Here is a 13,027-nt window from a genome sequence, read left to right as displayed (position 1 = left end):
TCTAGGACACACATTCCTTTACTGTTCCCAGAACTATCAGTGCTGCTCCACAACAGGCCGCCACCGAGGACAGAAGAACCATCATACCAGTGCTGCGCCTATTGGTAGCAACACCATTTCGATACCAAAGGCTCTGGTAAGGAGTGTCCTTGTAAAAGTAGAAGTACTATTAAATAACCATGGCAGAGTCACGGAAATGTGTTTGAAATTAAAATTTAAAAGCAACGCGTGAGAAAATCAACAGCGGACCCCACAGAAAGTCATCAGCCATCTAAATAAAAGTGGAAACACCCAAACGGACAGCTCTGATTTATCAAGTCTAACGGCCTCTGGAATTTGCATGAGAATTTCCAGAAGTGTCTTTCTCCATTACTCAGCTGACCCTTAAAACTACAGGAAGCTCCCAGAGCATGTTAATATTTGTGATTTACAATGCACGTATGTCACAGGCCCCTTTGCAAGAACAAAGACAGTACAGTGGAGAAATGCCCTGACCTTGCTTTACTTTTTCCTTTTCCATAGCACTGACTACCCTCTAACAGAGTATAGGATTTATGTGTGTCTTTTTTTCTCTGTCTCCCCACATTAAAAGGTAAACTCTACGAAGTAGGGATCTTCTTTTCATTCACCCATGTATGCACATCCCTGAGAATACTCCTCGGCACATAGTAGGTACTCAATGAATAGTGGCTGAATGAAGAAATGGATGAAAACTTAAAGAGTAGTCCTGGTGAAGTGACCTAACCTCCCCGAATCCTCATCACCTCATCTGTAAAGTGTGGATAATACTCTATAACTAACAGATGGACAGCAAGAATTCAATGAGAAAAATTTTTTGGGAAGCACTTCGCACAGTGTCTGGCAATTAGTGCCCGACAAATGGTAGCAATAAGGAATACAATTCCTCAGAGCTGAATATTTATCTTCAAAGTTTATAAAAAAAAAAACAAAAAACCCACTTCTGCATCCATCCCAAGTCAGCCACGAATGAGCAGTAAACAAAGGGCCGAGAGAGGAAGAACTGGAGATCGTCAGCTGGTGCTCAACCTGCTCTCCCATTGGGCTCATCAGAGCGCCAGAAGGAGAAAGTGAGAATACTCCTTAATAATCATCCAGAACAGAGCCAGCAAAGTACGGCTCACGAACTAGAAACTTACTTTGACAAATAAAGTTTTATTGGAACTCAGCCAAACTCATTTGTTCACATATCGTGTGAGGTGGTTTTCACAGTACCATGGCAAAATGAAAGAGTTGTCAGAGCCCATACCGGCCCACCATCTTTACTATCTGGACCTTTAATTAAAAAAAAATTGTGGAATGACTACCCAGCTGAGGAAACGGGGTCCCAGGGAGCAAGCAGATGAGCCATACCCAAGGTCAGCCTGCATATTTAGGCTCTGCAGCTTCCAGACCAGTGGCTCACACACCCCTTCAGAAGCCCGAAGTGTAGCTGATAAGCCTTCAGTCACAGGGCCAGTCTGCACGATGACAACCCTAAACACAGTTTGACATCCCCGCTGGAGAGCAAAGAACGGCCACTTTACCCTCGAAGGGGAGAGATACCACCAAGAGGAACTGGAAAGAACATGGGCCTGGCCACCGTGCCATGCGGGGGGAGCAGTTCCCAGCTCTGCACAAGGTTGGATATTTGGCCTTGTGCAAGTGCCTTCACTTCTCTGGGTCTCAGGTTCCCCATCTGTTTAATGGGAGTAATCCTACTTCCTTAGTTGAGTCCTTAGGGGATTGAAAGAAAAGAGACCAAGTATGTCAAAGCAGCTAGCAAAGAAAATGCTACCTCTTTACCTCCTTAAAGACCAAAATTGATAAAAATGATTCATTAAGGGAAAGATATTACATTTCTGAATTTACCAGATCTGCTTGAAAACATTCATGGTCTCACTTTCTAGGGTAATAGGGACATCCTCCCCCACCGCCCCAGTCATGAATTACACCCTGTCAAAATGATCTTCCAGAGGCAGCTTCCTGAGAGAATCAGTTTCTAAAAATATGTTGGTTTTGAGCTATAAATTGATTCTTTATTGTGATAAATTAAAATCCAGTATCATCCAACAAGACGCTAAACATACAGAGACCCAATTTTTCCCCCTTAGATGTTCAGTCTCTTTGATATGAAAATGGATCTGGGGCTGCTGTCAGGCACCTGGAGCCTGAACGCTGAAGCGAGGGAGCAGAGAGCATGGAGATGGTATAGAGAGAACAGACTGTAAGAGGAGAGAAAGGCAAAATAAGGAAGCGGAGGGAAGAGGACACTTCCTATTTCCTGTTTTGCGAGCATCAGAGAGTGACTCTTTGGGAGCCCCAAGGGGTGTTCAATCCTGAGCGCCTTGCATGTGATTTGCTGGGAGAGGTCAGGCATCACTTCTCTTTAAGGTTCTAGGTTTCTTCACTTAAATATGAGTAGGTTAGTCACTGCACAAGGCACCTTCCACCCAGGATATCCTAGGACTGGGTTAACTCTGAACCAGCTGCATTGTTCTTTCCCGGACTTACTGTTTACATGGCAAAATGAGCATCTCTGGCTCCAAGATCTGGCCCAGATAATTAGCATTTCATTGTAAGTTGACTTATTATTTCCTGGTACCTTCCTTCCTTCTCTTTTGTTCTACCCTTCCCTGACTGCCTTCCCTCCTCCCTTCAGTGTCCAACTAGCATTTCTGTCACATGCCAGGGCCTATGTGAGACCCTGCAGATAGGCACCTCATAGAGTGTGTCTTCTGATGGGAGCATGACGGTCTGCTATGATAAAGGAGAGCAGAGGATGCTGTAGGAGCATTACAAAAGGATTTCTGCATTCTGCTAAGAGGACATAAGAAGGTCTGTACCAAAGAAGGGACAACATAGGTAATGATATATTGTTATTTAACATCTAGAGCTTTGTATATACTAGGCACTATTCTAAGTCTTAAGGGATTAAAGTAAATCCTCATTTAATCTTGCACCAACCCTAAGGAATAGGTATTTTTATTATTCCCATTTACAGATTGAGTAAAAGAGGCACAAGGTCATTAAGAAAAATTGCTTTACAATCACACAACTGGTCAAGAGTAGATCCAAGATGGTCTGGATCTCGAATCCGTGTTCCTTCCACTCCATCCACTCTCTGGTGCCTTTATCAGACTGGCGAGGAGTGTGGGCTGTGGATTCTGACAGAGTCGACAGGAATCCTGCACGCAGGAGGAAATTGGTAAAGCAAGTAAAGCAAGTAAAGCACTTGGTTGAAGGATGCACTTTGCCCAGAGAAAGGTCTTGATAAATTTAAGTGAGAATTTATACTGCTGTTGGTATTACTGTGGACATTACAAGCCCCTGAAAAATGAGGTATTTACTGTCTGAAACAGAGCAAAGGACATTCAGAGTGGAGGGGCTGCCTTGAGAAAAATCACAAAAGCTGGGCACTGCGCGGTTTGCACAGGAAATGGCAAGATGTGGTTGCCCCAGCATTCTGCTCATCCATTGATGATACTCCCAGATCTGCCACATCCAGTTGGGCAGGGTGTGTACTGCACAGCTTCCAGGGGAATGAGACACACTATAGTCATCAAAAATATATATACTTATTGCAATAATTTCCCAGCAAATGGCAATGAGTCTTAAAGAAAGGGACCCATTCCTGATTTGCATAAAGGCATCTTAAGAACTAAGGGTGGCCTTATAATCCCTGTACCTACTTCTCTGTACCCTGAATAGTATCTGAGCTATAATGTGCATGGTTCAACCAAAACCCTTTGGTCTGACATTCCAGGCCTTACAATCTGGCCCCTGCCTACCTTCTCAGTTTTCTCTTTCACTGATAGCAATTACTCATCCTTAGATCCAGAAGAATAGACATCTCAGTCTTCCCCATGCCTGCCTTCCTTCATGATTTTCCCACTACACAGGCTTAGTAAACACTCCCTGTAATTCCCTTTGCCTGGACACTGGTTTTCTAACACCCCCAATGTCAAATCTTGTCCACTTTTCAAGATTTTGCCCTTTCTTCCTAAAACATTCCATATTTTTTCAGATGGAAGAAACATTTTTTCTTTTAAACTCTAGTGATAATTTTCATCTTTCTCTTATTATATTAATTATTCTTGCCTTGAGCTTTTAGTTATTTATGTCTGTCTTACCTCCAACACCCTAAGTTCCTCAAAGGAAAGGCTGGTTCATCTCTATCCACCAAGTAGAATGCCCCTTTCACTTAATAAGCACTTGTGGAATGAATGAATGAATGAATGAATGAACCAATGAAAATGGTGCCCTGGTCTAGACAGGGGTTCTTAATCTTTTCTGACCACCTTCTTTTTATAACAAATATCTTGTAATTCTTCCTTTATTGCCTGCAAATGATTATATCATCCACCTACACACATAAAGTTCAAGCACACCAAAATGTCGTAATTATAACATAAAGAAATAAAAGATGATTTTGGATGAAAAACGTGAATGTCTACGTATAAACGCTTAGTCACAACTACAGCTGAAGAACCTAAGGACATGGCTATATGTTTACATGTTCTTTTTTTTTTTTTTTAAGATTTTATTTATTTATTCAACAGAGAGAGAGAGACAGCGAGAGAGGGAACACAAGCAGGGGGAGTGGGAGAGGGAGAAGCAGGCCTCCCGCGGAGCAGGGAGCCCGTTGTGGGGCTCGATCCCAGGACCTTGGGATCATGACCTGAGCCCAAGGTGACGCTTAACGACTGAGCCACCCAGGCGCCCCTGTTTACATGTTCTTATAATGAATAAATTGGGGTTTAAGAAGTGCTCAATCCAACCTTGCAGATGCTCTTTTCCCTATATCGGACATTTTTATGGATGGGCCAAATGAGTAGAGTGATAGTGAGTATGACAGGTACCACGAAAGTGGTACACCAGCGCCATGCTGGTAACTCAAATATGAAGAGCATCACGTGGTATGGTCTTCCAAAATGATGAACAGCTCTTGATGGGGATCCAACAAAACAAAGTACTCCTTTCTTATAGTTCAGTTGCATTTCTGGAAAACTCAGTATTATCGATATACATTGCTTATATGCAGAGTTATGTTTTAGATTCAGTTCATTATAAATAGATTTTTCTATCTACGTGAATGTCTAGTAAGACATTTGAAAGTCGTGTAGCACAGGAAACACTTTTGTTGTGTGTGACCATCCTATACTCCGTAGAATGTCTGGCATCCTTGGCCCCTAATAAATTCCTGCGTTAGGACCCTCTCCCCCAAAAGCTGTAACCACTTAATGCCGACATAAAGTTCCAAAACACTCAGTATAGGGAAAGAATCAGTGAAGTGAAGAATCAAGCTCGGGCGTTTTATAAAGTGTGAATCTGAATTCAATTCCTACACATAATAGCCTTGGGCAAGCCACTCACCCTCCCTGTACCTTTAGTAGACTCATCTGTAAAAGGCAGCAATAAAACCCTCCAGAACTGCTGAGTGGCCAGTGAGACAGGACACACAAGAGCATCCTGGAAACCATACCGTCCTGCCTAGAGGCTAGTTCGTAGGTAGTCTTGGGAAAATTCTGTGTAGTGTTTCAGTGGCTCCCAACATAACAGGGATGTCCCATAGACTCCCAGGTCCCAGCACTCTGCTCTACGGCCCCTTCTTCTTCTTCCCTGTCTCCCTCCCCAGGCCCACATTCCTTCCTCTTCCTGAACTGCTCTCCCCAAGCCCCACTCAAAACATCCAGTTCAAACCGAAGGAAGAACAGTCCTGTTTTTGATGAGATAGATACAAGTAGAGTGACATCTGGTTTTCACCAAAGAGTACATTATTAAATCAGCCCTGAGATTTAAGTGCAACCACTGCATTTAAAACATCATTAGCCCTCTATGATGAGAGACAGTATTCAATTCTGGGTCGCTCTCCACCACTCCCCTGCTATGCCCTAGTAATTCTGCGTACATCTGCTGATTCTTAATCACTAAGTCAATTTATTTTTTGTGCAGTATTACTGAGCACCTACTATGTGGGAGTCATTGTGCTAACTGGATAGACAACAGTGATGAACAAAAAGATATGGCTTTGCTCATCTGTGTGTTTATAGAAGTGCTCAATAAATATTTTCTGCAGAGAAGAATGAATACACGTATCTTTCTCTTTAAGACCTCTGTGCATTTGGAAATACTGCTTTTTCTTTCTGGTCTTACTTACCTGGTCCTCTCTAGCTCACTCCTCCACTGCCATGTCAGTGTGCCCTTTTCTGTGAAAACTTCCTGAATATTCTAGCCAAAGCTTGGTCTTGATCCCCTAAGTCCTGACAACTCCATTCAAACCTGGATCTTAGCAACTGTCAGCTCGCTTTGTGAGTCTGGTAAAACCAGACTGTGAACAGCTTGGGGCAAGACCACGTCTCATTCATCTTTGAATCCCCAGGAAATGGAGCATCACGTGGCACAGAAGAGGCGTCCGATCTGCTCTTGCCCAACCACATACGGGTTACGTGGCCAATATTCCATCCACAAGACAGTTCTAGTGGTAACTCGACTCCTTGTACCTTCCCTCAGGAAAGGTCATCAGCGTGAAAATGAATAATGGTGACAATAAAACGGAGAGAATACTGAATCTGCTCTAATATATATAAAAGCACATCATTTATAAAATTTGGTATTGCTATGGTCTGAATGTTTATGTCCTCCCCCTTCCAAATTCATATGTTGAAATTCTAGCCCGTAAGGGGATGGTATTAGGAGGTGGGGCCTTTGGGAAGGAATCAGATCATGAGAGTGGAGCCTTTTGGGATAAGATTAGTGTCTTAAAAATAGAGGCTCTAGAAAGCAGCAAAAAGGCACCAGCTAAGAGGAAGTGGGTTCTCCCCGAGACGATGAATTTGCTGGGGCCATGATATCCGACTCCCCACCTCCAGAACTGTGAGAAAGAAATGTTTGTTATTTATAAGCCACCTCCTTTGTGGTATTTTTGTTAGAGCAGCCCAAACAGACTAAGGCAGGTATGTTATTATTAGTGCTATCTTACTAGCATCAAGGTTTCTGGATCAGACTGCCTGGGGTTGAATCTCAGCTCTTGCTACTTAATTTACTGTGGGACTTAATTCGGATTTCAGTTTTCTCGGCTGTAAAATGTTGGTAACAATAGCACCGACTTCACAGCATTGTTGTAATGCGCTTCAGATGGTATATATAGTACTACCAGATCAGAGTTGGCTAAACCAAACGAACAAGCAAAATTTACATGTGATTATGGCAACAAGACACTACATCATCTTGAAAAGTTGATGCAGACTACTGCCCTCTGTCTTGAGAAACAGACTTATTGTCAGGGTCCTGCAATATTTATGATTTTTTTATGGCACAAAATTATAGCAATTCTATGGAATAAAACTGCAAATCAAGAGAGAAATCAATGAGTTTCCCTGGAAAGACAGAAGATTTGAAATTGGAAGGTTTGTTCTGAGTCTACAGCCAAGTCAAAGACACTCCCAAAATCTCAGTTTCTTTATCTGCAAAATGAAGATGACGACTTCACTCCTGCCTTAGTACCCACAGGTCTGATCTGAGGACCTAGCAACATTGATATGAAACCACATCTGCTCCTGATTTGCTACAGCTCCTACTATTACCAATAACAATGAGTTTATATATGACATTTTCTGCATTCTCACTGATCCCTTTGACACATTATCAATACCTAGCTGTCTGAAAATGTGAACAGCTTTTCAATATTGATTTATTCCCCGCAACATGCTAATAATAAAATAGAATTTACTCATGTAAAGATTGGGATCAAGAACCCTTTGAAATTCAAGACAAGGTGTAAATTGCTGCAAAGGGTCTCTTTAATTGGGATCAAAACATTTTTGACAGCTTTTGGATTTTAAAATTCTAGCTATTGTCACGTTCTGCAAATGTTTCTTTTTTTGGTTTGAACAAAAATGCAGTCAAGCTTGAGAATACTTTAGATATGATAAACAACAAAAATTTGTCATTCCAAATGGCAAAACCTAGTTTTCCATTTCATTGATATGTAAGACAAAATACTTCACTTAAACTCTTATCCGGCACAATTCAGTTGGTCCCCTACTGGGCAACAACAAAGGTTTAGTAAACTGTTGTTGCTCATAATCTCCAATGGAGTTTGAAAAACCTCCATTTGTCTGAAGATAAATCACATCAACAGGGATGACTTGAAGGAAGAAACAGAATTTTAAAACTAGTCTCAGGATTCAACTTCGATGTAACTTTAATACTTCATTCTCTACTTGGCTCCCTTCCACAATTTTCCCATCATAAGGTTTTGCTCGAATACTCCTAAGTGATGGGGAACTTGCTAGCACAGAAGGTGGTCCATCTAACTGGTAGAAAATTCCTCCTCCTCATAAACCAACACTGCTACAGAGAATCTCCTATTACCCGATCTTGGTTCTATTTGTTGGGTCATACAGAACAAGTCAGCTCCTTCTGCTACTACACAACTCTTTGGAGAGATGACCACTATTAGTAGGGTCTCCCTTGCTCTCTGTTGTCTCTGCTTTGGGCTTTAAAACATTCAATCCCTTCTACTAGCTTTCCGTAGACTTGTGTTGAGACATATTAACAAGTTCAGGTTGCAGAAGCCAGATGCTACCAGGGCCTAATGTGAATCAAACATAACTGGAGTGAAATAAGCCAAACAGAAAACATCCCACTCTGCCTTCTCCCTGATCCTCCACCAGGGAGCGGACATTTTTTCCACAAAGTCAAATGGTTTTGAGCTCAAACAATGATTTTACTGTTGTTCTCTTTTTTGTCCAGCTGAAGAATCAAAAATAGCATTAGAGAGTTTGGTGGTATCTTTCTTTTGGGCCAGGTCAGCCACCCTTGACTGAGGATTTAGATTTAGGTCAAGAATACAAACTATCTCTCCTTATGAGTTAAAATTTAGTGATTGGGATTTTCATGATCTGGGTACAACTTATCTGATGGTGGGTTACCTAATGGAACAGCAATGCCCCAAAACATGGCCCCAGGACAAGATAAGGTATCTGACACTCTACCTCACTCCTGTCCCTTTGGTTATATCAGCTGTCACGGTGGCAGGCAGACAACAGAGATGATGATGTAGTATTCGGGCATATAAATCTCTTGGTTAGGCTTGGTCCACATTACTTGGTTCCCTCCAATAACGATGGTAAGGGGATCAATGACATCCTAACAGTTTCTACAAGCCCACAGCTCTCCGCCTCTTGTGTGTACCTAGGAGCCTAGGAGGCTACACCTGTGTTGAGAAGTCTTGGTTCAAGATAATTTCTAGTCCCCCAATTGTCATAGCCCCCCTCATCAGGACACTCTTTGATTTCCCTGTGTCCTTTTTCAAGTGTGAGTTTCAAGACTGAGCACAAGTCTCCAAACAGTAGTCTACCCAGGAGAAGGAAAAACTTCCCTGGCTTCAGAAACTGTATTTTTATTAAGGCAGGAGAGACTTTCATTAGGCTCTTAATCTTGTTGCATTCAAGCTCCTTTACTCCCTGAGCTTGTGCCCTCATTCTCAACTCCCTTTTCCCAAGGCATCCCCAGGTAGGCCGACCTTTCTCGATGACAGAGAGCTCAACTGCCCTGATATTCGGGCCAACGGGAGGCCAAATCCCAGTTTTGCCTCCTACTTGCTGGGTGACCTTTGCAAAGTCACTTATTCTGAGAAGTAACAGGCAGCAAGCTTAAGTGAGAAGACTCACAAGCCAGACCAACCTGGATTCTAATCCTGTCTCCAACCACCGCTTACTTTCAATAAATTACACCTACGTTTCTCTCCTCAATATCTCCAGCTATAAAATGGAGAGGATACTGCCATCTACCTCACAGGGCTGTCGTGAGGATTAACAGAGTTGGTACTTGCAAAGGGTTCACAACAATGCCTGGCACATATTACGTGCTTGATGAAGTTGTTATTTTCCCGTAAGACTGCTGTGAGGGCAAAACTGAATCATGTATGTCACGTGATTAATATGCACGTAGTATACAGTAGTACCCCATGAACGGAAATTATTATCACTAGTTCTTTTTTATGGCGGTAAACTTCACGTAACTGAAAATTTATCATTCTAAGTATTTCTTGGCATACAGTTCAGGGGTGTGAAGTGTACGGACAGCGTTGTGCAGCGCCCCCAGCCATCCATCACGAGCGCCATTTTCCTCTTCCCAAACAGTAACTCCGCACTTACTAAACACTCACTCTTCCTCACACAGCCCCCTGCCCCCTGCAGGCCCTCATCACCACCGTTCCACTTTCTGTCTCTCTGAATTTCATTTCTCTAGATAGGTCATAGAATTGGAATCGTACAGAATTTGCCTTTTTATAGCTGGCTTATTTCACTCTGTTAATGTCTTCAAGTTTCCTTTGTGTAGTAGCACACGTCAGAACTTCCTTCCTTTTTGCTGCAGAATAATATTCCATTGGAGGCGGGCACCCCATCTTGTGTATCCGCACATCCGCTAATGGACGCTTGGGTGGCTTCCACCTTTTGGCTCCTGTGAATAATGCTGCTGTGAATCTGGGTAGACAAATACCTGTCCTATTACTAATTATTCAGAAATACCTTTTCTTCAAAACCCATTTTTACTGTTAAATTATCATCCTCCCACCCGTATGGGGTCCTAATAGGAGTCAGAACAAAGGGGAGAAAATACAATGAAAGTGACTAAGGTTGGGTAACTTGGCTGGTTGAGTCTGGCGTCTACAACGCTTGAAAATTAAGTTGGAAAGTTCAAAGGAGGTGGTATGTGTAAAGGTGTTTTATAAGCTGTAAAACACTGAATGAATAAAAGGAAAAAAACCACACCCATCTGACTCTTGCTCTCTGGACTAAATAGAGCCTAGAACATTTTTCTCTTTTTCCCTTATCATCAATTAACAGGACCACCAATGTCAGGACGGCCCCAGGGATCAATGCTGGAGCTAACTGCTGCTAGGGGGCTGATGAAAACACAATCCACTTCCTTGGCGGGTCCAACAAACACATCAGCCCTGACATTTCCTGGTCATGCAGTGACACATTTTTCTAAGGTTGAAATCTCCATTCTTTTTGATTACAGCAATTGCAAGGTGGCACAGGGTAAACTCCGGAGAGTCTGGAGGCTTTGACCAAGTCAAAAGACATTCATGTGTCTCCCTCTAGGATGCATGTCATTAAAGTTGCCAACACACAAAGAAATTTAACTTAAACTGTCACATTACCCACCGCGCTTCAAAGCTCATCAATCTCCCGTTAGATTCCTGGGCCTGGGTGACACTTTTATCACAATCACACTGTTAGAAACACTGTGGCCAAGTCAGGGAAGAGCCTGCCTTTGATGGACGATCACAGTTGATCAAGTTTGTCAGTTGCTTCATGTGTTTTTATGCTTGTTTGATATTCCTGCCCAGAGAGTAGAGGCTTTTAAGGGCACATCTGTCAATGGATTCAATTTCACAATGCCATGTGATGCTTTTACTTACCCCTGTCTTCTCGTCAAAGATTTTGATACCTCCAAAGGAGATGGTTAAAAAGATTTTCTGTTTGTGTTCTCCTTTGGAACGCGCACCAGCAACAACGCCCTGTTGAAAGGAAGGGCATGGTTTTCACTCCTGTGTTTTCATTTGAACCACCCCCAGCCATCCAACACGAGCGCCACTTTCCTCTTCCCAAACAGTAACTCCGCACTTACTAAACACTCACTCTTCCTCACACAGCCCCCTGCCCCCTGCAGGCCCTCATCACCACCGTTCCACTTTCTGTCTCTCTGAATTTCATTTCTCTAGATAGGTCATAGAATTGGAATCGTACAGAATTTGCCTTTTTATAGCTGGCTTATTTCACTCTGTTAATGTCTTCAAGTTTCCTTTGTGTAGTAGCACACGTCAGAACTTCCTTCCTTTTTGCTGCAGAATAATATTCCATTGGAGGCGGGCACCCCATCTTGTGTATCCGCACATCCGCTAATGAGTGTTTTCATTTGAAGATTCCCTCCAGTCCCAAAGGCATGTCAGATACCATCCACCAATGCCACCAATCATCCACACTGCTCTCCCTTTGCCCCTTCCATGCTTCCCTGCCCGACATGCTTGTCTCTTCTTGATATTCTAGGGTAATGGTTACCCTATCATTATATCTAACACTGTATAAATACCTGAACACTGATTCACATGACTATCCAAGATTTATAGAATGCCTCCTTTGTGCCTAGCTATCTGGCTCAGAAATCAAGACCCCAAGATAAACATGATATGATCCTTTTATTAATATGTTGCTGGGCTTCATACTGTATATGGTTTCAATCTATTAAATAAAGAGGAGTTACAGAATATATTCCTAAATGTGATTTTATCTTTACTTCTGGAAAAAGTTTTCATGGGAATCGATTTTAGAGAGTAGAAAGAAAATAAAAACCATTGCCAGACTGCATGTCTCCCTTTGGTCTGGAAAAATATGATCATCAGAGTTCCATGCTTATAGTTTGCAGTTTTTAAAAAAGATTTTATTTATTTATTTGAGAGAGAGAGAGAGAGACAGAGCATGAGAGGGGAGAGGGTCAGAGGGAGAAGCAGACTCCCCGCTGAGCAGGAAGCCCGATGCGGGGCTCGATCCCAGGACCCTGGGATCATGACCTGAGCCGAAGGCAGATGCTTAACAGACTGAGCCACCCAGGCACCCCACGGTTTGCAGTTTTTAACTACACAAGTTTTCTATTTTCCCTTACCCTTTTCGGTAGGAAGGTACCTACCAAATGCATTCCATTTATTTATCAGTGCCTCTGTTTCCCCACTTTTCCAAACTTTTTATAAACCAAAGCTACGTATATGAGCCAGTTAGAAGGTAAAACATCACAAAAGGCATGGGTGTCATCCTGCTCACTGCTCTATCCTCAGTGCCCAGGACAGTCCCTGGAAGAAAAAGGCACTCTGTCATTCTTGTGAGATGAATGTTTTATCCAGAGCTCTCCCAAAGTTGATATGATACAAGTTAAGAACAAAGACACTTGTTTTTTAAACTAGCTTCTGGGGTGGCCAGTGACAGGTAAGCATGGGCTTCATATGAGGGTACCACTGAGA

At 42.6% G+C, this 13,027-nt stretch overlaps 1 protein-coding gene across 1 annotated transcript in view; it reads right to left on the bottom strand.

Annotated features, from left to right (window-relative positions):
* The window catches only part of DAB1 (DAB adaptor protein 1), a 581,991-nt gene that overhangs the window by 117,250 nt on the left and 451,714 nt on the right, over positions 1-13,027 (bottom strand). Inside the window, exon 4 of the mRNA XM_035018460.1 lies at positions 11,435-11,533. Coding sequence (XP_034874351.1) covers positions 11,435-11,533 — 99 coding nt within the window. The remainder of the gene's footprint in view (positions 1-11,434; positions 11,534-13,027) is intronic.

Source organism: Mirounga leonina, unplaced genomic scaffold (assembly GCF_011800145.1).
Source record: "Mirounga leonina isolate KUSES-001 unplaced genomic scaffold, KU_Mleo_1.0 Mir_173, whole genome shotgun sequence".
NCBI classification, from domain to species: domain Eukaryota; kingdom Metazoa; phylum Chordata; class Mammalia; order Carnivora; family Phocidae; genus Mirounga; species Mirounga leonina.
Note: the sequence above shows the minus strand (reverse complement) of the source record. Positions and strands in the feature narration are given on the sequence as shown.